General features: G+C 41.6%; 2 protein-coding genes across 4 annotated transcripts; both read left to right on the top strand.

Moving 5' to 3' along the window:
* The first annotated feature begins 3,752 nt into the window (after positions 1-3,752).
* Positions 3,753-16,327, top strand: map3k7cl (map3k7 C-terminal like). 2 transcript variants are annotated; one of them, XM_058627464.1, is made up of 5 exons: positions 3,753-4,326; positions 6,093-6,174; positions 9,592-9,650; positions 11,685-11,800; positions 15,477-16,327. In XM_058627464.1, the coding sequence occupies exons 2-5, from the start codon at positions 6,099-6,101 to the stop codon at positions 15,655-15,657; spliced, it is 432 nt and encodes a 143-aa protein (XP_058483447.1). In that variant the 5' UTR covers positions 3,753-4,326; positions 6,093-6,098; the 3' UTR covers positions 15,658-16,327. The 2 variants fall into 2 exon arrangements, with proteins under 2 accessions (XP_058483447.1, XP_058483446.1); XM_058627463.1 differs by having other exon boundaries at positions 3,755-4,333.
* A 1,063-nt stretch (positions 16,328-17,390) lies between these two features.
* Positions 17,391-23,412, top strand: LOC131458998 (transcription regulator protein BACH1-like). 2 transcript variants are annotated; one of them, XM_058628414.1, is made up of 5 exons: positions 17,391-17,747; positions 17,854-18,102; positions 18,287-19,639; positions 20,421-20,627; positions 20,714-23,412. In XM_058628414.1, exons 2-5 carry the CDS (start codon positions 17,854-17,856, stop codon positions 21,062-21,064), a joined length of 2,160 nt encoding a protein of 719 aa, XP_058484397.1. In that variant the 5' UTR covers positions 17,391-17,747; the 3' UTR covers positions 21,065-23,412. The 2 variants fall into 2 exon arrangements, with proteins under 2 accessions (XP_058484397.1, XP_058484396.1); XM_058628413.1 differs by having other exon boundaries at positions 17,393-17,747; positions 20,711-23,411.
* Positions 23,413-23,465: the final 53 nt, after the last annotated feature.

The following is a 23,465-nucleotide window of genomic DNA, read 5'->3' as shown; positions in this document are numbered from 1 at the left end:
AAGGAGATTGAGAGAACAATCCTGAGACAGAGCAGAAAGAGCTCAAGGAGTCGGCTGTTTGTTTGGGCAGCGGATTTTCATTTAGAGGACAGGTCAACAAAGCAATGAAGAGCCGGAGTTTGTCATAAACCCTCGACTCTTTTGACATTCATTATTATTCTTGTTTGGGTTATGAGATGGCTGAATCCACAGCCACACACTTACATTAAGTCTGGTTATATTCACAACATTTAACACTACTCTAAATCCTAGTAATCCTATAGTAATCTCAATCCTGGTCCGGGCGACTTCACTGCCCTGCATGTTTTACATGTTTTCCCTGCTCCAACACACCTGATTCAAATGGTCTGATTGGAATCAGGTGTGTTGGAGCAGGGAAACCTCTAAATCATGCAGGGCAGTGGGGGACCAGGACCAGGACCAGGACCAGGACCAGGATTGAGAAACCACATTTAGTTTGCTTCCGTTTGTCATTTCACCGTTAATATGTTAATTTTTTTTTAGTTGTTTGAATTACCTTGCATAAAGTCCAGTCCTCCTTCCTGGTTTGTCCAAAAGATGAGGCTGAGGGCGGAGCCTGGCTAATTGCAGAGGCCCAGGTAATTGGACCAAACCAACAGCTGACAAGCAAAGGGGAGGGAGATTTATTGTGTTTAGTATTGAGTGCATGGTCTGATCTGTCCCCCCTTTGTCAGGTGAGTTTATTGAGTTACTTGTTAAAAATCATCCTGTGTTTGTTTGACTGCCTGGTCCACGACAGGTGAGCATGTTTGTCTCCCATTTTTCATTAATGTTTGACTTAAATCCTGGTACAATTTCTCCTTTTTGCTTGTGTTTTTGTGTTTGTCTTTTCCTGGTGTTCCTCGTGTTGTATCAGTCACACCTGTGTCTCATTCCTTCAGCTCAGTTTCTATTTTCCACTCACCTGTCACTCCCTGACAGGTTGTCTTGTCTATTTCCTGCAAGCTTGTGCAGCCATTTGCAGCCTGTGTCTGTGACAATCGTTTACCACTTCGTTAAATTTGAATTTTTCCTGCACTCCCTCAAAATGTAGGTATGGATAAGTTAGTTTGGTCATTTTTATTTTTGTCTCATGGCTCATTCACAAAACATACATGAGCAGAATATTATCATATATTGTAATAGATCATCAAAAATAGTCCTGTCATACTTGGGGCAATATGTCACAATTGTATTGTGCTTAGTTGCCAAGTAAATGCACATCACGAAACAGTCTGACATCTACATTTAATGGAACAGTGGCTGATAACAGAATGTCCAACAAGCCCAATGTTTTTCCAATTAACTGCTGCATTTCGCTGCCCCTGCAAATAAGAGGATAAATAAATACAATTAATCAACGTAGGAAATGATGTGCTTGTTTTTTAGCTTTGACTTCTCAGTGTCCACTGAGCCGGTGCTGTAAGAAAGTATAAAAATAAAATGCAGAGACAAAAACTGAGTACATTTTTTGGCCCGATTTCATGTCCCGTTTCGATCTTCCGATTTTAGGCTGATTTGGACAGATCATCTGGCCAAATTATTCTGTCATGTTTCAAATAATTTCAAATGAAGTAATAAAAGTGTTGGATATTTGTGACTGAACAGCGATCGGAGGCATGGCACAAACGTAACAATGCTTCAAATGTCTTTTCACAACCCAAGAACTTCCAATACTTTTTGAGGTAAATTGGCAGCTGTTGCCTTTAGATGTTGCCGTTCATCAAGCAAGTAGAAGTACTACAATTCTGGGGCAGAAAATCCTATTTCAAAAATCACCACACACATCACAATATGCCCCAATTCCATTTCCTTCCATTCCTTTCCTCGCCAAATATTTACACAGAAAGGAACTTGTGCATTTCTTGAGGAGTTTGCAGAGTTCCGACCTCTCGGTGCATCTCGGATGTCACATATAAATCCCCTGAACCTGTCAAGTCTGCTTCGTGTTCCTCGACACAAGGCTCTGAACTGTAACTACAAGTGCAGTCGAATCAAATCTAGAGTATGACTCTATGGGCATAAAAGCGCGGCAGACATTTCAGTCCGTCCCATCCATCACAATGAGATGAACAGTCTCTGGGCCTGATAAGCCAGGCCCGTGTCAACAGCCTGTCAATGAAGACAAACGAGGAGGGAGGTGGACTCTTGGAAGTGCGGCGTGTAGTTTATCTCTCTGTCTCTCACTCTCTTCTCTGTCTGTGTCTGCCTTTCTCTCACGCCAGCACCTGTAAGCCTGGCAGTAAATAATTCAGAGGGAATGCTGTCATCTGCTGGTGTGCAGGTGAAGTGGCCTCATAGGCGTAAAGCAGAAACGGATCACAGCAGTAAATCAGAGCATTAAAAAAAAGCGCCCCAACGCTATTTCAATTAATGATGCGTCCCCCCTTTTTTTAAAAAGCCCATCCTCACTTGCTTAAGGTCAGCTCAGCTTTTATGATGATGTTGTGTATAGACCTATATAAATTCAGATCATAAACATTCATACCAGCCATAAACACGCCAACAGATGGGAAGAAGTATAGTGCCTCTTCATCCGTTTTACAAGTTGAGAATATCTGGACTTTTTTATTGTTTTGTTTTTTTGTTTCTGTTTCTTGTTTCCTTGGACACATTTGTTCCAAATCCTTCTCCAAATCAGGGCAGCAGGAACAAGTTCCTCTTCATCGATTTTTTACAAGTTCAGAGCCTCTGATATTCTTATTGATTTGTATTTTGGGCAGTTTAGTGTCTCCAGCCTGGCGGCCATGCATGTTTCAGATGATCCAGCTGACCTTTAAATGGTGTGTTTACACGGAACTTGCTTCATCTTCTGAAAGATTTTAAAGCTTATATCTAATAATGATGCTAATCTTTAGAAATCAGTGCAGCCAATAGTTGATAATTGATGGCCATTGTTTACTTTTTTTTTCCCCTGCCAAATTAGCCAGTTTTCTTTTTTCTTCCATCTGCGAAAAGTAATAATAATGGGACTAAGTGTGGGCTAAATAAAGGATAAATCAAACATTTAAATAAACACTTAGCATCTGCCTCTCCAATCTTCATTTTCAGGCAGCGCTCCAGTGCACTTGTACATTTTAAATAAGATATAAAATCTAGTCATTATGAAGCAGGCCAACAGAATGTGTAATGTAAATTAGATGAAAATGGATAAAGTTGGCCAGATTTACAGTATTTCCCAAACCCCTGAATCAGTCAACTGAAAAACTTCACTTTTAACTTACAAATGACCACTTAATCTTTGTAAAAGAAAAAAAAATCATGCACTTTAGAACTAATACTGCCTAATGCTTAAGATATATGTGGTGACTGTGCTTGGATTGATGTTGTTTTGTACATTAACAACATTTTGTTGATAAAACGTAGTTTTTCTCTCATCGTTTATGACAGTGCATCACTGTATTATATCTTATTGTATTTATACAAAGGCAGTAAATCTCTTTATTTTTTCTGTTCATGTGGATAAGGTTTCTTGTCATTTCTGTGTCTTAAAACAATCACCCCCTGTACCCCTGTATCAATCTAATTTAAAAGTTGACCAGATTCTGCAGAATGACTTTTAAGCACATGGTTAAAGCTCTCTGTTGTTTGTATTGTGTCTAAGCTTCTGTGGAATTCACCCCCTGTACCTTTTGAATCAATCTAAATGGATGTCTATCTATTATCCCACAAATCTTCCTCTTGCAAAGACCGATACTGAAGTTCTCTATTTTCTTCCGCAGGAGCTTTTATAGCACGAGATGTTCATTCTGAGCCACTGCCTCATTGCACAGCTATTGCAGCAGAGCCCAAGTCCATCCCGGCGGCATGACCGTGTCTCTCAAAACAGTGCCGGCTCTATGGGCATTTTTGCGGGCTAAAGTCATGTCATCTGAGACATTTAATTGGACTCGGGCCGCCGCAGGGGGACAGCGGAGCGGCATTCCACCACCGCTTTTCGCCCTGTTATGTTGCCCTCCGCCGCGTGGCTGCAGCAGTCCGTGCGCAATCACGCGTCCGTGCGCATGCAGGCAACGTTGAGCTGCTGGGGTTTCCTCTGACTGACACAAAGGCAGTGGACGCCTCGCGTACGCGGCGGAAAACTTGAGGGAATAACCCACCAGTATCAAGTGGAGTGAGTCTCCGTGGAGACCAGCGTTTGGAGAGAGACGTGTGCCATCTTTGCTGGATTTGCGCGCAGGGGCGCATCCGCAGAGAGACGAACTGCGCGCTTTCTCTGGAGACACCTCAGCTGTGGTTCGACTAGGGACGAACTTGAGGACAACACTGCTGATTCAAATCTTATTACGCACTAAATTTCCTGCTTCGGGTCCGTAGCTGCTTCAGGTAACAGGTAACATGCCACCCTCTTGGCCCAAATAGACAATTTTCACCCACGAGCACAATAGGAATTGTCCATAATGCACTACCTTCTATCATAATGTGAATTATGTGCTTATCATATGAACAATAGTGTACTTTTTCATCTTCTAATACTGTATCACATTTTGTAACAGCACTAATAAGCCAGTATATCATCAAAAAAATAACATTCTAACTGTTTCCAACAACAGAAAGTGACAGTAATAAAATAAAAAGGGTCTTATTTGCTGGTTGTGGAAGGTCATTGAGGTCTGCTGTGTGAGACAGGGGGTTTATCAGGGTTAAAGTAGCCAAATGCTCTGATATAAAAAGCTTGTATACCTCTACTGGTAGAGGGGACAAAATCCAGACCTCGAACCGGTCTGTCAGAGCTCACTAATTATTTAATCCCACCGCAGTAACTCCAGGAGCATGATGAAACTGTTGGTCAGTGTGGGTGGCCTTCATAACTGACTGGACACCTCATACACATCAAACTAAGGTTGTAACTATTTTTATTTACAGCTCTACTGCTGATTTCCTCGTAGTTAAAGCTGCAGTAGAAAGGATCGGTTGATTCAAGGCAATCTTTGGAATTATTATGTTGACACATTTAATATCCAAATCTTTCAGAATTGTCTTTTTTTTTTAGGTTTCTTTGCAGCATAGGGAGTTGTTGCCTGCTATGGAATAGAAATCAATCCACCAAAGGAACGTTTATGCAGAGTCGATTGAGTAGAGCAGCCTATAGGAGCAATCATTTTCTCTGAACTGCAGTGTGATTGGTCAAATCTGCTGTGATGGAACAGAATGAGCAAAGGCTGTAAACGGGGCCCAGAAGAGGTGCAGAAATGTTGTTCTCTGTTATGCTGAAAGATTGCACTGAAAATCCTGCCTACTGTACCTGTAAAGGTCCAGTATGTAACATGTAGGACGGTTTGTTTGAAGATATGAAATAAAGTCTTGTAGGAATCTATGTATACTAGCTTTGCTTTTATTTATATATATATATATATATATATATATATATATATATATATATATATGTGTGTGTATATATGTATGTATATATATATATATATTTATATATATATATATATATATATATATATATGTATGTATGTATATATAACAATAAAAAATATACATTGGACTTGTTTTCATTATGTGAAAACAATCATCAGTGCCCACTCTATGACAAATCTCATGAATATACTGTAGACGTGGCTTTGTTTACAACCGCCGTGTTGGCAGGAAAAGCTTCATTTCGGTCATTTGACGTCTTTAACTTTGTGATAAACTTCCCCTCGTCCTAATCTGGAGGAAGCTCAGGAATTGCAATAAAAGCAAGTAATAAAATAAACAAGATATGAAAGCAAGTATTAGATTCTGTACCTGATTTGAGTGGATTCCCGTCGCTCCGTCTCCTACGCTCGCTTTGAACACGTTTCGCAGCAGTGACACAACTCTACTGTCTCTTTTTTAGGGGAACCAATCAATGTTTGATTTACCCCGACTGACATATTGCCAGCTATAAATGTTGCCTTGTATATGCATCTATGGCTTCCTGCCAAAAAATGGCGTTATTTAGGTTGCATGACAGGATTGCGCGATGTCAGCTACTCGGCTATTCTATAAATACATTTTTAAGAACATTTTTGCGAGTTTTAAATCGTGTCATCACGACATCATCGGCTCCTCTTTTTGATTGTCCTAACAGCTCTGTTTTTGTTTCTTGTGGCCTCATGAAGGGATAAATGATCACCTCAACCAGACGAGTGTCTCCTGATAAATCTGAAGTTAGAATCGCCTTCAGCCTCAATGACGCATCAGGTAAACACACACACACACACATTACTATGTGTTCACATCATGCAGAAATCCAACAACAACTTCATCTTTCGTCGTATCTAATTGGTAAGTTCACATGTGCTGAAGCCTGGAGCTGCACCGCCACTATGTGTGAAACACGTTCTTGCATTCTTCCCAACAAAACAGACCCAGCAATCCACCCGTGGCCAAACACCCCCTCCCCCTCGCACCCTATCACTTTAACTGCGTCGTGCTCCGCGCTGAGACAGGTGTTCGCTCTATTTCTGTTGGACCTCATCATATTAAAAACAAACCACACACACACACACACACAGACACTCGTGTGTGCAGCTGTGCACTTCCAGAACGCACATGCATGCAGCCACACAAAGCACATTGCACAATTGTTACCCCGGAATGGGATTATTCCATTATTCAATCTTCGTGGGCCTAAATTTACACGCTCACCTGACACTTTATTGGGCACACCTGTTCCCCTGACCGTTAATCGGTCAATCACATGGCAGACATGGTCGAGACGAGCTCCTGAAGTTCAAATCGAGCATCAGGATGAGGAATAAAGGTGGTATAAGGGACGTTTGAGCGTGGCACGGTCGCATGGAGTACTTCAGGGACTGCTCATCTTCTGGGATATCCGTGTAAAATGATCTCAAAGGTGTGAAAAAGAAAACGAGGAAAATATCCACCGAGCATCACCTCTCTGGGTGATAAATGAGTCGCTGATGCCAGAGGTCAGAGGAGAAAGTCGAGACAGGTTTTAAATGATAGAAAGGCAACAGCAACTGAAAGAACCACTCGTTAAATCACTGGACAGCAGATGAAAACACACTCGTTTCCATCCATATGTGATTTATAACCTATTTTTCTCTAAATCAGAACGTCATTTACTCATTTAACGATTGAGAACATTGGACTCGTTCTCCCATTGACATCAATTCAAAGATCATCTTGCAGCCAGCAAGAGTCGCCCCCTGGTGGCTAAATTCTACTTCCGAGCCTTCACTTTTTAAACGTTCATTTTTCAATATACAGTCCATAGTCGGAACCGGAAGACAGGTGGGTCAGAGCGGCAGAAGAGCACACCTGCCGCTTCGCTGGGTGTCCCGTGTACCTAATAAAGTGGCCGGTGAGTGTATAATGTGCGGTGCTCGGTGCTGTCTGTCTGTCAGGATGTTTTACTGCAGTGAGGCCAGGCCTTGGGACAGCAGCTGCAGCGATGCAATGGCAGAGTCAGGTTTCCCCCCTCTAATACTAACAGTGTCCTGCAGCCTGATTCACTGTTCAGCTTTTAGAAACACTGTCCTATATTTATAAGCAGTTAACACTTACAGTCCTGCTCCACCCATCCCTCCCTCCCTCCCTCCCTCACCCCCTCATGTCTTTCTCTCAGGATGAGAGTTGAAGGACTGCAGTTGAAAGAGCACCCTCAAATCTTGATACACTTAATGTCCTGCCTCATTTTTAATCACAAACTATGTTAAGGTTTAAGAAACAATGCCTTTCTTTTGAGTTATTGTACCTACAGTCAAAATTACATCAATGGTCTTTCTCATTGATTAATCATTTCTGGTCATTTAAGTGTTAAACTAGGTTTATTTATTATGTATTATGCTCAGAACTATTATTATTGGTTTAGGTATTTATTTTAAATAAATTTTTGCTGTTTTTTAACATGGTGAATGACCTTATTTTCACCTTAACTTCCTGCTCTATTTGGTTACGTGTCCTGTTTTAGTGTTAGTTGTGTCTCCATGATTTCTCCATCTTGATGTTTTGCGACCCGGCAGTCCAGAGGTGTCTCCTGAAACCTGGTGTCCACTCATATTTGCTTTATTTTTATTGTTTATCTTCCTCAAAATTGGTCAAAGAAGACCAAAAAGTAGAGATTAGGGCCGAGCAATTTTGAATAAATACCTAATCGGGATTATTTTGACAGGAGTTGCGATTGCGATATGATTCACAATATCAGACGGAATGGTAATTTGTCATTATTCTCATTTTCATTCGAAAAACATATTTAAAATGATTTTCCGTGTGATATTTGTGCAGATCTGTGTGAAACAAAGATGCTCTCTTCACTGTGTTGAATGAGACGTGCACCTGTATTGCGATTTCGTACTAGAGATTGAGACATTCAACTCCAAGGGAAAATGCCTTGTTTTTGCAACCAGTGGAGTTGCCCCCTAGTGGCCATTCAATATATTGTTTCTCCCTGATTTCTTTCACATTAGGTGACCCTGCCGTCTAAAATCTAACTCTGTATCTGGATCCGTCCCAGACAATCGTGTTGTTGACTCTTTCGACCCGTGTTCTCAGTGGGTTGACTGAGACCTGATGCACCATCTGGGATCATCAAACTAGGCCCTTCATGACTTAGTGCCAGACATAGTTATAACCCCAACACTGAGTGTCAATCCTGCGCTTGAGAACTGTATTTATTCCTCGTCATAATTGGCCCCATGGCTGCAGGCCGGCCCGCTAATACTCCCGCTTTTAGAAAGTTGCATCATCCCCTGGATTCTCCACATGTGTTCCACCTCCGGGGGGGAACATTACTGGCGAGGCGGAGGCTGGTGCAGACAACCTGTCTGTTTCTGTCTGTCTGTCTGTCAGTGTGTCTGGGCCGTGGCTCTCTGTCCATACGTCTGGTCTGGCCTGTCCTTTCCCTGTTTGTCTGTCTGTCTCGCTGGCCCTCTGAATTCTTCCCCCAGCATGTATTCAGTGTAACGGCTTATCAATGCTGTTCCGCTAAAGGCCACGGCTCATTTATTAGTGCGCCGCTGTGTTGCTATGTTGTTGTGTCATGTAATTGGCCCATATAATGTTTCATTTTGGGAGATTTTACGAGACGCGTGGACATTTATAGGAAATGCCTGACGATTAAGTGACTTGGCTGCACACCGAGGGCATAAAGCCAAGAATAAAAACGTAAAAAAAATATATATATATATATATATATATATATATAAAGTTAAATGAAGATGTGCCATATGTTGTCTTACCAATTGAAGTTTGAAGAGAACTCTATAAAAAGGATTAATTAAAGCAACTTTAATACCTTAAAATAACAGCCTTTAATCATTAGGTGGTGGCAATGGGTCACTGACAGTCGACATCAAATTCTCACTTGCTGCAGCAATAGATGTATAATGCTGCTTTAAATAAACCCCATTTTATACAGCATTTGAATCTCTGCAAGCTGACAATCGATCCGTAACTTAAATTTATGGACATTCAAATGAAAAATGTATAATGACATAACGTTTAGAAAGGAATCATCCTGTGCACCAAATACTTTCACCTGTATTCTCACTCGTATTTGTCGTGTTTTACAGTTTTCTACTCCTGAATATTTATTTCACCACGACAGTCATTCAGCTCAGTGTGTAATAAATGACTCTTGTCTTTTATCACTAGATGTAAAAGATGTGGAGGACCTCTCTCAGACTTTCCCGGACCTTGAACAGCGATTACAGGTAAATTGTACCGTATTATACTCATGTACATGGAATATAATATATATGGCAGTGCAGTAGATTATTTTTTTAAGAACACAAAATCATTATTAGTAGTTATTGAATATTTCATGACTGGCTCTGGTGGTGTGGTTTTACATTTTCTTTCTTTTTTGCAGAGAATTCAGTTTTGGACACAAACACAATTTTTATTTTTTAAAATTAGTTTAGTTAGTTAGTTAATTAGTTTTTAGAGCAAGTTTTTATTCATTTTTATTTGTAAACGCTAAGTTTTAGTGTTGTTTTTTTTGCAATATTTGCCAGGTGCAAAATTCAGAAAGGTCACAATAAGTATTGTGTGTCATTAAAAACCCAGCAAAAGATGCCATTTAACAAAGTTTATCAGGACACAAGAACAACCATCTCTGAATCAAATAAAAACAGTCTACAAGAAAGTAACCTGAAGTGCTAAAGGTGCATATTGTAAAAGGTAAAACATATAGCCAACAGATTAAAGACACACATAATAATGATAAAAAAAAGGAGCTCAAAGGAGCTTTTTTTTGTGGAAAAACAAAAAAAACAACAATATACCCCTTAGACTAAAGGTTTGATTCACTTCGATGAACCAACTTAATCCAATTAACTACATAACATGTTTAACCCTTAGAACACAGAGAATTTAGGCTGCTTTTGTACATCTTTTTACTATCTTGAAACATACAGTATATACAGAGGCTATGAGAATATGCAACATAGTGTCACATCCCTTTTTTCAGCACAACCTATAGGCAGTCTGACTATATAAACACACCTGAGCAAAAAGCACTCAAAATGTTTAAAATCCGATATACGTCACAGTTCAAAGTTCACTTGGCTCGTTTTTATGAATGAAAATGAAAGAACTGCACAATTATTGCTACTTTATATCACGACTCAAAATTTAATATAAAATGAATCATTACTTTGACTTATAAGAACACGAGAAAAACATATTTTTGTAAAGCCTGAATGTGACCTATAAACACACAGCCCCAGGATGTCCATATAAGGAGTGGTTTATTCCCACGGCAATTTGCAAAGGGTGCACCTGAGTGAGCACTAAGGGTTAACTTGCATAGCCTTATGTCCCCTTATGTTTTTTTTTTCAAATTTTATTTTTATTTCAATTAATGAAAATTTTCATTTTTGTTAACTATAATAACCTTGACACACACACACACACACTCGCTGAGTTGCTAAATAAGGAGAAGCCTGAGGTTAGTTTGTCCAAACTGTAAATCAATGGTTTCACTGTGTGTGTATACGTGTTTGTGTGTGTGTGTTTGTGCGCTATTAGTGTATAAGTGTTGTCATTGAATTATCCTTCAGCGAGTGCCAGTGCCCGGGTCACACACAGTGCACAGAGTATCAGATGAGGACAGTAGTAGAGCAGTGAATGTTCGCCGCCTGCCATACACTGCACAACTGTGGGTTAGTTTTTTATTGAGTAACACGTGACCTTAGAGTATAATAACAATATGGTAATAATATAGTAATAATTTTATAGTTAGAGAAGTAATATTATCTTAGCTTTGTGCCCCTTCTTTATAATGGAGATATTATTTACATGACTCTCTCTGCTCCCTTAGATTCATCACACCTTGTACTCTCTGGCCAGCTGGTCATCGTTGATATCATTTTTTTATGTTTAGTAATTCTCCTAACCAAGCTGTGACTTTGAAAGGTAACATCATATCATCTCCTTATTACCACACTATTACCTTTGTTATTAAGCTGGAAACAGCGTGAGGAGTGAGATAATCATGCCTCCCTTCTACAGAATTATTAGATTAGATCAGATTCCACTTTATCATCAGAACTTGTACAATGAAACGAAGCGTCCAATCCCAAGTGCAAATAACAGTGCAATCCTTGTGAGACGTGCAACTTCTCAGCGTTTCAGAAACCGTTGGATATTTTCCGATAGCACAAAGCGACGCGTGATTCCGGGAATGCAAAAGTGCGCTGGCGTGGACGTGTCATCTTCGTGACTCTGTGCCGTCTCTGTTACAGCCGGTTCCTCCCTGTGTGTCCCTGAGGGAGAGCGTGCAGGTGTACAAGGAGCATTGCAGGATGGCCAGAGAGTTCCATCAGGTCAAACACGAGATCTCTGTGCTCGAGGAACACAAGTAAGATCCTGCAGCACTGTTTACACCTGTACGATAGATGGATGATGGACGGATGGATGGATGGATGGATACATTATTTTGGGTGACACAAACACAACGGTCAGGGAATCAAATCCACAGCCTCACAGTTGAAAGACGACTCGCATCACCACTGAGCCCCACGTCTCCATGATGGCCATAAATGTACATGAAGAAATTTTGTTTTTATTTATTTATTTCTTAAATGTATAATAATTATATATGTTTGAAACTTTAAATTACAATCTTTAGGGCGTAAATTCCAGACGCAGTCACTCACCTTTCCTTCAAAGCAAACACTTGGGAGTGTAGTGCAGAGCGTTTGGAATTAACAGTCCACCAGATGGCGCTTGTTGTTACTAGTCTCTTACACAGCTGCTGTTGTTCTGTCCAATTTTCTGATTTTATTGTGCAAATAAGTGACTGCAGGGCAAGAGAGGACAACTACAAAGACAGTGACTGTACAAAAGTTAAACGACAAATAGTATAGAAGGGAAATAAGACGCTGTGATGGACCCCGCCTTTCGCCCTACTGTATGTCGGCTGGGATTGGCTCCAGTTGCCCCGTTACCCCCCATGTGGAGGATAATAACGCGTTAGACAAAGGATGGAAAACAAGACAAGTTTAAAATAGATCCAGGTTTCCACTGGTGTATAGTGGCAGTTTGGAGAAGACGGAAGTGAATGAGAGAAGAGGAAGAAACAAACCAAACAATACACAACCTTGTTTTTTTATATCTTAGTGAGAACACATCATTGATATACTGTCATGCATTCCCTCGCCCCTAGTGCTTAACCCTAACCCTAAAACCGGATCTTAACACATGTTACTTGTTGATACACAAGTGACTTCAAAAGTCAGAATTCATTAAAGTCAGAATTCTGAGATTAAAGTCTAATTCTGACTTTTAATCTCAGAATTCATGCTGTTTTTTTTTTTTATCTTTCTTTCCAAAAATCTTTTTACATGATCCTCTTCTGTAAAAACAACAGCACTGTTGTTGAGAGAGTGACACCTGCTGTTCGCTTTCATGAACGCGCTGAATGTCGAATGCACACGAGCCGGGGTGTGTAACACTCTGTGTCCCCTGCGTCCTCAGCAGCTGTGGGTGGACTTAGCAGTGGGATTTTCAAGGTCTTTCGCTGTTACCCTACCGCCACACACACACACACACACACACACACACACACACACCCTACACCACTTGGCAGCTCTTAAATAGAGAAGAGCAGGGCAGACAGATGGGATGACTGGAGTACAGCCTTGGGTTCAGATAAGAACATGATGAGTCAGAAGAAACTCTTCACTCTGGACACATACACATTAAAAAGCCAGATGCACACACACACACTAGAAACTCAGTGACACACAGTTTGTGGTATAGTAATGACAATAACTTTATTTCTTCAGCACTTTTCAAAACAAGGTTAAAAGTGTTTTACATAACACCTATATACATATACAGTATATATTATAATAATGAAAGTGCTGAATATGAGGCAATAGTACAAAAATAACTTTAAACACGAGTGAGAACGTCACTGTTATTTCCAAAGAAGGATGAATATTATTATCTTTCAGGTTTTTTATTTTTTCATTATGTGACACAATAGCAGTTTTACTTCCTTCGCTGTTCGACAGACGGACAATGGTGAACAGAACGAAATGTGAGGAATCGACTCAATTCATTTCGCTTTTGTTTGGTATCACGTTGGCTGACGGTGCAAGTTGTCACATCCATATCAGCAAAATAACCTGTTAAAATGACCAGTTTTGACAAAATCAGTCAGGGAAATTCATCTTTTCCCGACACAGATGAACATATATGTGCCAAAGTTGCTTGCGTTACCAAAAAATAACCATCTTTAGTGTTTATAGAAGCCTTAAATAAGGTTAAATATAGTTTTAGATGGTGTGTGATTCATCAACTAATGTGATTTTTTTATTGATTTAAAAATAAAAGTCCTCTCCACGGTCACATTTCTTTCTGTTGTAAACAATTATTAACCATATGTAACCCTTACTGTACACCGACACTAATCTGTCATATTTATTTACATATAATCGCACTAAGTTGTACGTAAGTAGTTGTAAAACCTCATCATTCAGTGATCGCGATTGGCCAGCTGGACAGTTTATGTTTTTACGAGTGTGGTGGTCTGTAAATCATCTTATGAAGCAATAAAACTTTGGGGTTTTGTCTCAAGGAAACCATTAAATATTTAACTTTTCATGACACTCTACTGCTCGTAATGATGATGAGCCCTGACTGCGGCTTTATGGAGATATACACCAAACCCGACGGAGAATATCTCCTCACAGATGAGTTTTAAGAGTCGTATTCACTGTCCCTGTTTCTCGTTGCTGAGTTACAAGTTTTTTTTTTAGTTTTTTTTTTTACATCAAACAGGATCTGTGGTTTACTTTTCCCAGCTCAGCTGGTCCTGTGAGGTTCCGCTTGTTTCCATCGTTCTTTATGTCTCCGCGGTTTCCTCCCGCAGTCTAGAATCAAGTCATCTGGAGACAGTAATTTCCTCATAGTAATGAATGTGGGTGATAATCTGGTAAATCTGCCCTGTCTTTGAACTGCCAACCAGTTATTGGTGATTCCCTCGCCCTCAGCCATGTGAACTGTGTTCTTGGACTGTTTCCAGCTTTAAATAATTAAAGGAAGAGGGAGGGGGAACAAGATCATGTAAGAAAATAAACAAACGACGAGGCTCCAGAGAAATACGACTCTCTCTTTTATTTCCTTATGCATATTAATGATGTTTTTTTAAATTGAATTCAAGAAGTTTCAATGCATTGTTATTTATCTTTTATTAGGAACAAAATAACAAAACAATGCTTTGAGTTCTCATTGAAAGGGAAAACATTGAGTTTAGATTTTAGCAAAGATATTAAATGTTAAATATCCTCCTCTCCACTTTAAGCCATCAATATTTTAACGCATCGCCAATGCAAGCTCTCATTTTCTCCTCTGGTCTAAATGTTTTCGAGAGGCATACGGAATCTTTTTCGGTTTGGTAACCGGCGTCCTGCGTGTTGGGTGGTTGGCGTCAGTGGTTGTGCCAAATGAAAACATAAACTTGGAGTCCGTGGCCAGCACATTCAAAGTGTAAACTGTAAACAGTGCAGTCTGATGACACATCATGGTCATTTTATGCCATAATATACAGCATCTCTTTCATGTAGCGCCTTTAAAATTGGCAAAAATGACGTGGCAGACGTTCTCTCTTCAAAACGTGTCCCTCTAGTCGAGTGATTCTGAAACTTTTGAGACCAAGTACCACCTGGGAAGACAGAATTAAATTATTAGATTTATTGGAGTGAGAGATAAGGTGACTATTATTATTATTATTTAATTTTTTATGACATTTGTTTCATTTTCTACTCAGTGCGGTCATAATTCCTCAGTAGAGCAGTATTTCTCATTTTCCTCCAAGTACCACCATAGGAAGCTCGCGTACCACCGGCGGTGCACGCACCACAGTTTGAGAACCATGGGTATAGACCTAATATCTAATGATTCACACATTATTACAACTGTGGAGCCATTAGCTGTCTTATTTTTAAAGCTGGCTTCATTGTGTGTTTCAGCATTTGTGTGTCCAGACAAGTTGCTCCTAAGAATCTTAATGTCACTTGTCCGTGTAGGCGTAAGTTGCTGGCAGAGATGGTGGAGGACGAGAAGGTTGCCGTGGAGATCGCTCGCCTAAAGGAGGAGTTCCGGCGCCTCACGGAGGAGAACCGCAACCTGGTGACCGTCCACAACGAGCGCGCTCAGGAGCTGGAGAGGCTGTGCCTGACCGGCGGCACGGGGCCGGACTCCTCGTGACCCTCTGAACTCTGCAGAACCTGAGACCCGCAGCTGACTCCAGGCCCAGAACCAGAAAAACACCGGCTATGCCTATGAATCAGCTAATTACACAGAAAGGTGCAGTGTTTTCTTCCATGTCTGAGTCATTTGAACCACAGATGCCGCGTCCTCATCAGTGTGAAGTTGTTTCTACTCAGCTATGACACCCCCCTTTCTTTCAGAGTACCGTTTTGCTATGTTGCAGAACCGTAACATAACATTCTGACCACGATTACAAAGCCTTACAGTACATATTGATGCGTCAGCTGCTGTGCATGTGACCAGTTATCTGTCTCAGGTCCTGTGGAGACTCTGATATTTGACCTGAAGTCGGTGGAGGGAGCCAGAAGTTGACAAAAATGTGGTCCAAATGTTGTATTTTGAGGCGTTTTCCCTCCTTCTCCCTCCGTCCCACCCCAGCTACTTGCCTGTCAGGTTCCTGTTGCAGTGAAAAAGGAGATGAGTGTTGACCACCATGATAGGAATCGGGGGGGAAGTGTGTAGCGGTGACACAGCACTGTTCAATGAGTTGTACATTTTTTGATGTAGCATGTCTCACTCACCTGTAGAAGAGGAAGTGTACAACAAGGTAAAAACTCTTACATGTTTTTCCTTGTCAAATAATAAAATGTGTTTTATTTTAACACCAGCTTCAGTTCCTTTCAGTAGTTTCATTTCTCCCTAGTTCTGTACTGCTTTTGTGTTTGTGAACACTCAGTATTGTGTCGCTTACATGGAAAAAGGAACTAGTTGTTCTTTTTGTTTTTTCTTCTTCTACATGGATGGATTAGCTCATTCTGGAATTATGAAACGGTCGTCTGATTGGCGAGCCGGAGTCTGGCTTCCTTTTTCCTCCTTCAAAACATGTGACATAATTTGCAACAGTAAAGAGGATTATTCTGCTCTGCTGTGCTTTACAAACTCCAACCGACCAGTGTGGGACATTCAGGAGCTTCGATTTGCAGATATTGACTATACAGCCCATAAATATGTTTGTATAGGTGTAGAATCACTTTAAAATAAACAAAGAATTTCGTTTTTGTTGCCGTAGAACACGCACTTTATATGTACGTGAGGCACTGCCGTGTTTAAACAATGGTGTAAAATGAACAAAGTGTCCTTTTTAAGTGGAAACTTAATACACAAAGAAAAAGGAACAAGCGTTTTTTTTTTTTTGATGCCTTTGAAAAAGGGAAGGAGTCAGTGTAACTCACTTAGTTACAATCTGCAGTCTCATCTGTAGATGTCACTATTTATTACACACCGGACCTTTAAAACTCTTTAAAATCATCGGCATAGAGGAAACATTTTGATTTTATTTGTTGTATTAATACACTTTTTATTTATTTTTTTACTGTAATTGTACCTTTAATTGCAGGGCTCTCTCCGTCTCTCCCTCTCTCTCTCTCTCTCTCTCTCTCTCTCTGTCGCGCTCGTTCACACACAAACACAATTAAAACCTGAGCCGAGCTCTGGAAAAACAACAAGAGCCTGTTGAGACACATTGACATGGGCCATAATAGCTTGTTAGTATGACAGCTCAATTTCATTCATCTTCCAACACCTTTATTTGCAGTCAGCTGAGGACGTCCAGACAAACCTAAAGCCTAAACACAACACAACACGACAACAGACACCTCCCTACTTTAATCTCTCCATTGTGTTTGGGTGAACATCTATAAAAGCTTCTTCTGGGGAGGAGAAAAAAAAAGAAAAAGAAGCCCTGTTACTTTACCCTGTTGGATCTAAGGGTGGATTGGTTTGGAGTGGGAAAAGTGCTTGCTCATCCTTTATCAGCAAGAGTGCATGAGTCAGCGTTTGCTCTGTTCCACCCAGGGCTGTTGCAACACACACACACACACACACACACCCTCCCTCTCTTTCACATACTCACACACAAACCATATGACTGAGTCAGTTTTTAGTTTGTAACTGAGTTGAGATAAGGTTTTCTGGGAAGCTTCGTCTGGTTGGACAACATTCCATTTCACATAAAACATGTGTGCTCAACAGCCGGGACTTTCTGAAGCACTTTAAGAAACTTGGATATTTAAAGTCAGCAGTGTAAGGTAGGCATGTTTCGGTTTTTTATTATTATTATTATTATTATCATTAACCAAGGAGTTAATGGTAAACTGTAAGACTGTGTGTCTATGTCTGTGTGTTTACAAACAGATGTCCCTGATGGCCATGTCTGCTCCCCGCTCCTCTGTGTTTACGTTTGAGTCGAGCGCGCATTCCTCCCATGTGCTGCGCCGCCTGGACGACCAGCGTCGCCGCGACACGCTCTGTGATGTGACAGTGGTGGTGGAGGGTCAAAGCTTCAGGGCCCACCGCTCTGTGCTCGCCTCCTGCAGTGAGTACTTCTCGCTGAGGCTCTCCAGCCTCACACAGCACGGGGCTGTGATCACTCTGCCACAAGAGGTGAGGTGTCACCTCGTGATGTTACACAGATAAATAGGCCAAGACGTATCTGCCAGTTGTGTTCTTTATGAATGAAATGAGTTTCCCCCTATTAGATTTGCCATTATTTGGTCCCACATTTGTGGTGTTTATAGAAAAGTGAAGTCATTTGCATAGAAAATAAGTCATTTCTCTTCTCTTCCAGGTGACAGTGTCTGGCTTTGAGCCTCTACTGAAGTTTGCTTACACGTCCAAACTCCTCTTCGGGAAAGACAGTGTCTTAGACATACGTAACTCAGCGTCAGTCCTTGGTTTCCGAGACCTTGACGAGGCATGCTTTGATTTCCTGCTGCCTAAGTTCTTCTCCCGCAGCAGCGGTGCCGTCGCTTGTCCGAGAATGACCTGTTGTGAGAGGAAATACAAGAGGCTCCTGTCAAAGGTAGAGATTCCCACAGACTCTGACGTCGTGTTGTTGGACGAGAAAGAAGAAAAGCCGGTTGCTGACTCACCCCTTCAGCAGGAAGTGGCTGAGCTCTGCAAAGAATCGTTGGACGGCAAAAAAGGGGGAAGTCAGAGCGACAGGGGTGCACTCACACCTGGAGCTGCGGGGGTAAATGTGAGTTTCGTGCAATGTCCGAAGTATCGCAAGTTCCAGCTGGCGTGTGGGAAGGATGCTTGTGTCACAGAGAGGAGCAATGTGAACAATCTGGCGACGGTTGTCAGGGACGACTGTAATCTATCGTCCTCGCCCAACTTCAGCTGTGCCAACAGTCAGAATGAAAGTGAAGTACAGATTCCCTCCGGGCGGAGCAATTACCAGGCCGATGAGCCATGGAAAACTGAAATAAATGAAGAGGGTGTGGGTATACAGGAGGTTAAACTGGATGAGAACTATGTTGTGAAAATGGAGGAAGACACCACTGGAGTCAACTCTTTGGACAGAGCCAGTGTCAATGCAGTCTCCTTGGGGGAAAGCACAGTCCCGGGTGAGAGGTCACCAGGGTTAATATTGCACCATTGCCCTCTGATGGCCTTAGCTGGAGGCCCTGCGATCACCAGGTCACTGGAGCAGGAGAGGTTTGTCGTGGACCTTAAAGAAGAGAAGAAACCAGTGGACTGTGGTGAACAAGAGCCGGTTCATCCAGACGCAGAAGCTTGGGGAGAAAGACGGAAAGAAGGACAGACAGTGAGTGAGACTAAAGAAGTCAGAATCATGGAAAGAAATGTAGAGTCTGGTGGGAGCGTGAATGTCCTGGACTCTGACGCAGGAAGTTCCTCTGATACAGGAAGTGGACAACCACAGCCTGCATCTTTGGAGTGGCTAAAGCTTCACGTCAACCTCAGCTCCAGCAGCAGTGGCGGCGGCGGCGGCGATGGTGGCTGTCCCTTTCTCCAAGATTTGGACCAAAGCAAATGCTTATGGAAGGGAGCAGGACAGTCCGAGAGCGAGGGAGCGTCTCTTTCAGGCGTGTCGTCGCTAAACTCGGGGGAGGACGGAGAATCGGAGACAGAAACTGAAGGAGACAGTGAGTCGTACGCGAGGGAGAGGGCCAGACAGGTGAGCAGCTCACCCCCTCCAGGTATATAAGTCACCACAACTGTGCTCTCATCAGTTCCACAGTTTTGTCACTGCAAGCTGATACTACTAGATGAGAGTTTTCAGGTACATTCACATCACAAAAAGCCAGATTGCCACAATGCCAGGTTAATGATTCACCCCGAGCACAGATGATGTGTATGAGCCCACGAGCGTGCGTCACGCACAACAGTTCAGAGTCCGACTCTGATCAATTTGACACCTCGGGCCTGTTGACTCCAGGCGACACAAACAACGGGTCTGAGGAATCTCTGGCTGTTACTGTCCAGACGCTCTGGCCTGAACAGTGACACACAAACAGTGACACACAAACGGTGCGCGTCGCCAAAGTTAAGGTCGTCCCAGTGCAACCGGCTTATATTTACACAAGATAACAAACTACACCATTTACAGCAAACTTCCTGTCACACATTAGCAGCAAATTTAACCCGGTACCTGACCTCAGCTGTTTTTAAAGGTAACATTTTGTTAACAATTAACCGTTTGGTAAAAATATTACCATCAGAAGTCATTTATCTAGTGCATGTCCTTACACAGCAAGCTCTACTCGAATGATTAAATTAGATGGATAGATAAAATAGAATAAGATATATATATACACGTTGTTTTCAATAGTCTCTAATATATACAGCCACTCTAACATGTAATGTACATCTGGACATCTTTTAAAAGGAATGCTGTTGCAGGTGCTCATGCATTGATGTCTGTGCGTAACACTTATTCCCCGTCTGGACGTCCTCAGGTGCAGTTGCCGTTCTCTGTGGACTGGATCGTGGATCTGAGCAGGAACGACTTCCAGCAGCTGCTGAAGCAGCAGGAGTTCACGCGCGAGCAGCTCGACTTTGTCCACGACATGAGACGCCGCAGCAAAAACCGCCTCGCCGCCCAGCGCTGCCGCAAAAGGAAACTGGACTGCATATACAATCTGCAGTATGAAATCAACAAGCTGGTAAAAAATGACTTTCTTTGTCATTATTATAATTACTGGGCATTACATACATGTTAACAAGGTCACGTGCTGTATTGTCACAGAAGACCGAGAGGGAGAAACTGATGATGGAGAAGAGCCAGCTGAGACAGATGAAGATGAAAACATGCCACAGTGTCTCTGCCTTATGCCAAAGGGTCTGCAGTGAATCCAACCTGCAGCCAGAGCAGCTGCAGGTGTTGACCAAGTCCTCAGACTGTCCTCTCTCCTCTCTCTTCCCCCACATCGACGCTCTCCTCTCACAGCGTGGGTTGCAGGTCCTGCCTCAGACTTCACGCTCAGTCTCCTCCATGGACCCGGACAAGTTGGAGGCATCTGAGGAGGCTTTGTCCAGCACCAGCAGGGACACAAGAGAAGGTTATCGCTCACTTAAGCCACACACTGAAAGTCCTCATTAAACCTAAAGCACAGAGGGGTCAGAGGTTAGGACACCAGGCTGTCCGTTTAACCAAAGGTCACTATTCTGTACGGTGCGGTATCTGAGGACTTTGGACTGAGTATACACTGCAGAATCAAACAGTCACACACTTGCCGTCATATCGAAGCATGATAAGATGCAGTATCACTGCATTTATTGCGACAAGTTTTATCAAACTTTTCTACGTGACATAATAGAAGGCACCAGTGTCCTGTTTCCAGTCCTGCAAATGGCTTAGTTTGTTTTCTAGATGAAGGTGAAAGCAATGAACAATGAAACAATCACATGTTTGAACAAGCAGTAAATCAGCCGGAACTGTCAGGGGTTCCTCCATCACAAAAATACAATGCAAGCAAGAGGCTTATGAGCTGCACAACCCTCTGTTCCTCAATACAGCAGTTAGAGTATGAGAATAGAGTTCTGCACTGGAGCTTTAAGGGATTTCTTCACTGAAGTGTCGTTGCTATGGACAAATGGAATTAGCTCTGGACTCCAGGCAACTGCCTGCTTTTCCTAAGTTGTTGCAACGCCACTGTGAGTGTTTAATAATTACCTCAGGATCATTTAAATGTGTGTGTCTGTGTGTGTGGGAGTAAGTGCGTGCGTGCGTACTTGTGTATTTGTTACCTCTTTAGGACCTTTTTTGACACAAACACTGTCCTTTCCAGGACGAGTAGTCCTCATGGAGACCACAACCTGGTCCTCATGAGACATAATTTCATTTTCCAGGTTAAGCGCTAAGATTTCAGAAGTCAACGCAGTGTCCTTAAAAGGATAAATGCGTGTGTGTTTTCATACTTGTGTATACGTTTTTGTGAGGACCTTATAACTTATAGGAACTTAACAATAATCCACAGGAAGTGAAGTCATTTTGTGAAACTAAGGACATTTTGGCTGGTTCTCACTTCCTGTCACATCTTAAAGGGGCTGCTTTGGGGTAAGACCTGTTTTTAATGTTAGGGTTAGAATTAGGTTAAGGTTAGGCATTTAGTTAGGGCAGTGTTTCCCAATCCAATCCTGGTTCTCTGCTCCAAATGGTCAGCTCGTCATTTGAATCAGGTGTGTTGGAGCGCAGACAACATCTAAAACGTGCAGGGAAGGATTCCCTGAGGACCAGGATTGGAAGACACTGAGTGAGACAAAAGGACACGTGAAGCATTATGTCTATTAAACGTGTGTGCGTGTTGTTTATTTTATTTTTTTTTATTTTAGTTTGAATCAATATGACAATATGACAATATGTTATAACTTTCACAGGCCAAAATAATGACGTGTTGCACACGGTGAGGCTTCTGTGACGTCTCCATGTGCAACACACACCACTGCATTTTACACCAAAACCAGAACACATGTGTCTGTGTGTACTTGTATTTGTATTTTTTTTTTTGAGGTCGAAAAAACCTTTAAAAAACCTTATCTTAGTGAGGACATTTTGTCTGCGCCCCACAACTTTAAATAGCTTTTTCACTGTTAAGACCTTGTTTTAGAGTTAGGGTTAGAATTGGTTTAGGTTGAGGTTAGTTGTGATGATTAAGGTTAGGGTAAGGGGTGATGTGTCCTCACTAAGATATAAAAAAAAAAGTTTGTGTGTCTTGTTTACACTCTGGATGGACCGTATTTCAGGCTGTCATTGTGGTCACCTCTCCTCAGCTGACCACAGTGACACAGCTCTTGGAGGCTGCGTCGAGCTTTGTTTGACCGGACCTCACAAATTTAACTCAAAGTGCTGCGAAGCGCAGCACTTCAGATGCGTTTTTGTACTTGAACACAGCTTGTTCGACACAAATTATGATCACATAGTTTGTATGTGGCAGCCACTGGACTCCCGCTTTTATTAGACGGAAATATTAACTTTGTTACTCACCTCATCTATTTTTATCTAAAACTTGTCAATGATCAAGCAAACAAAGTAGCAACAACCCAGATTATGTTAATAGATGTTATTGTAAAGTTTCCTGCAGCAGGCTGTCACCAGCACTGTAATTGTTTTGTGCATCCAATTCTTAACTTCATTTTCTGCAAGTTTTCTATTCATTGTTTTTTGTTTTTTGGAAAACATAGACACTCAGGCTCTTTCTCAATACCCAAGTATGCACGTATGTACTACTGGGAACTACGTGCTTGAGAAGTACTAGTACAAGTACGGGAGTACAAAAGTACGATCTCTTCTACTGGAACAGCGGCGTACTTGTGCTTAAGCCTCATTATCGTCACCTACAGAGTGTTGATAAATGAACATATAAAATACTTTTAATAAATGCATATATATATTGTTATTATTTTCACATATTAAATGTTGAACATTTTAAATATTGAACTTAATTTATTAATAAAGTTTTATTAAAATATACAGTACCATGTGGAAAATAGATATATTACAT

This window comes from Solea solea, chromosome 4 (genome assembly GCF_958295425.1).
Source record: "Solea solea chromosome 4, fSolSol10.1, whole genome shotgun sequence".
NCBI classification, from domain to species: Eukaryota; Metazoa; Chordata; class Actinopteri; order Pleuronectiformes; family Soleidae; genus Solea; species Solea solea.
This window is presented reverse-complemented; position numbering and strand designations above follow the sequence as displayed.

Coding starts and splice junctions, on each gene's coding strand:
- map3k7cl (XM_058627464.1), top strand. CDS start 6,099: ATGATCACCTCAACCAGACGAGTGTCTCCTGATAAATCTGAAGTTAGA. Junction 6,175..9,591: donor CAGCCTCAATGACGCATCAG/GTAAACACACAC, acceptor TTTTATCACTAG/ATGTAAAAGATGTGGAGGAC. Junction 11,801..15,476: donor TCTGTGCTCGAGGAACACAA/GTAAGATCCTGC, acceptor TTGTCCGTGTAG/GCGTAAGTTGCTGGCAGAGA.
- LOC131458998 (XM_058628413.1), top strand. CDS start 17,854: ATGTCCCTGATGGCCATGTCTGCTCCCCGCTCCTCTGTGTTTACGTTT. Junction 18,103..18,286: donor TGATCACTCTGCCACAAGAG/GTGAGGTGTCAC, acceptor CTTCTCTTCCAG/GTGACAGTGTCTGGCTTTGA. Junction 20,628..20,710: donor AGTATGAAATCAACAAGCTG/GTAAAAAATGAC, acceptor GTATTGTCACAG/AAGACCGAGAGGGAGAAACT.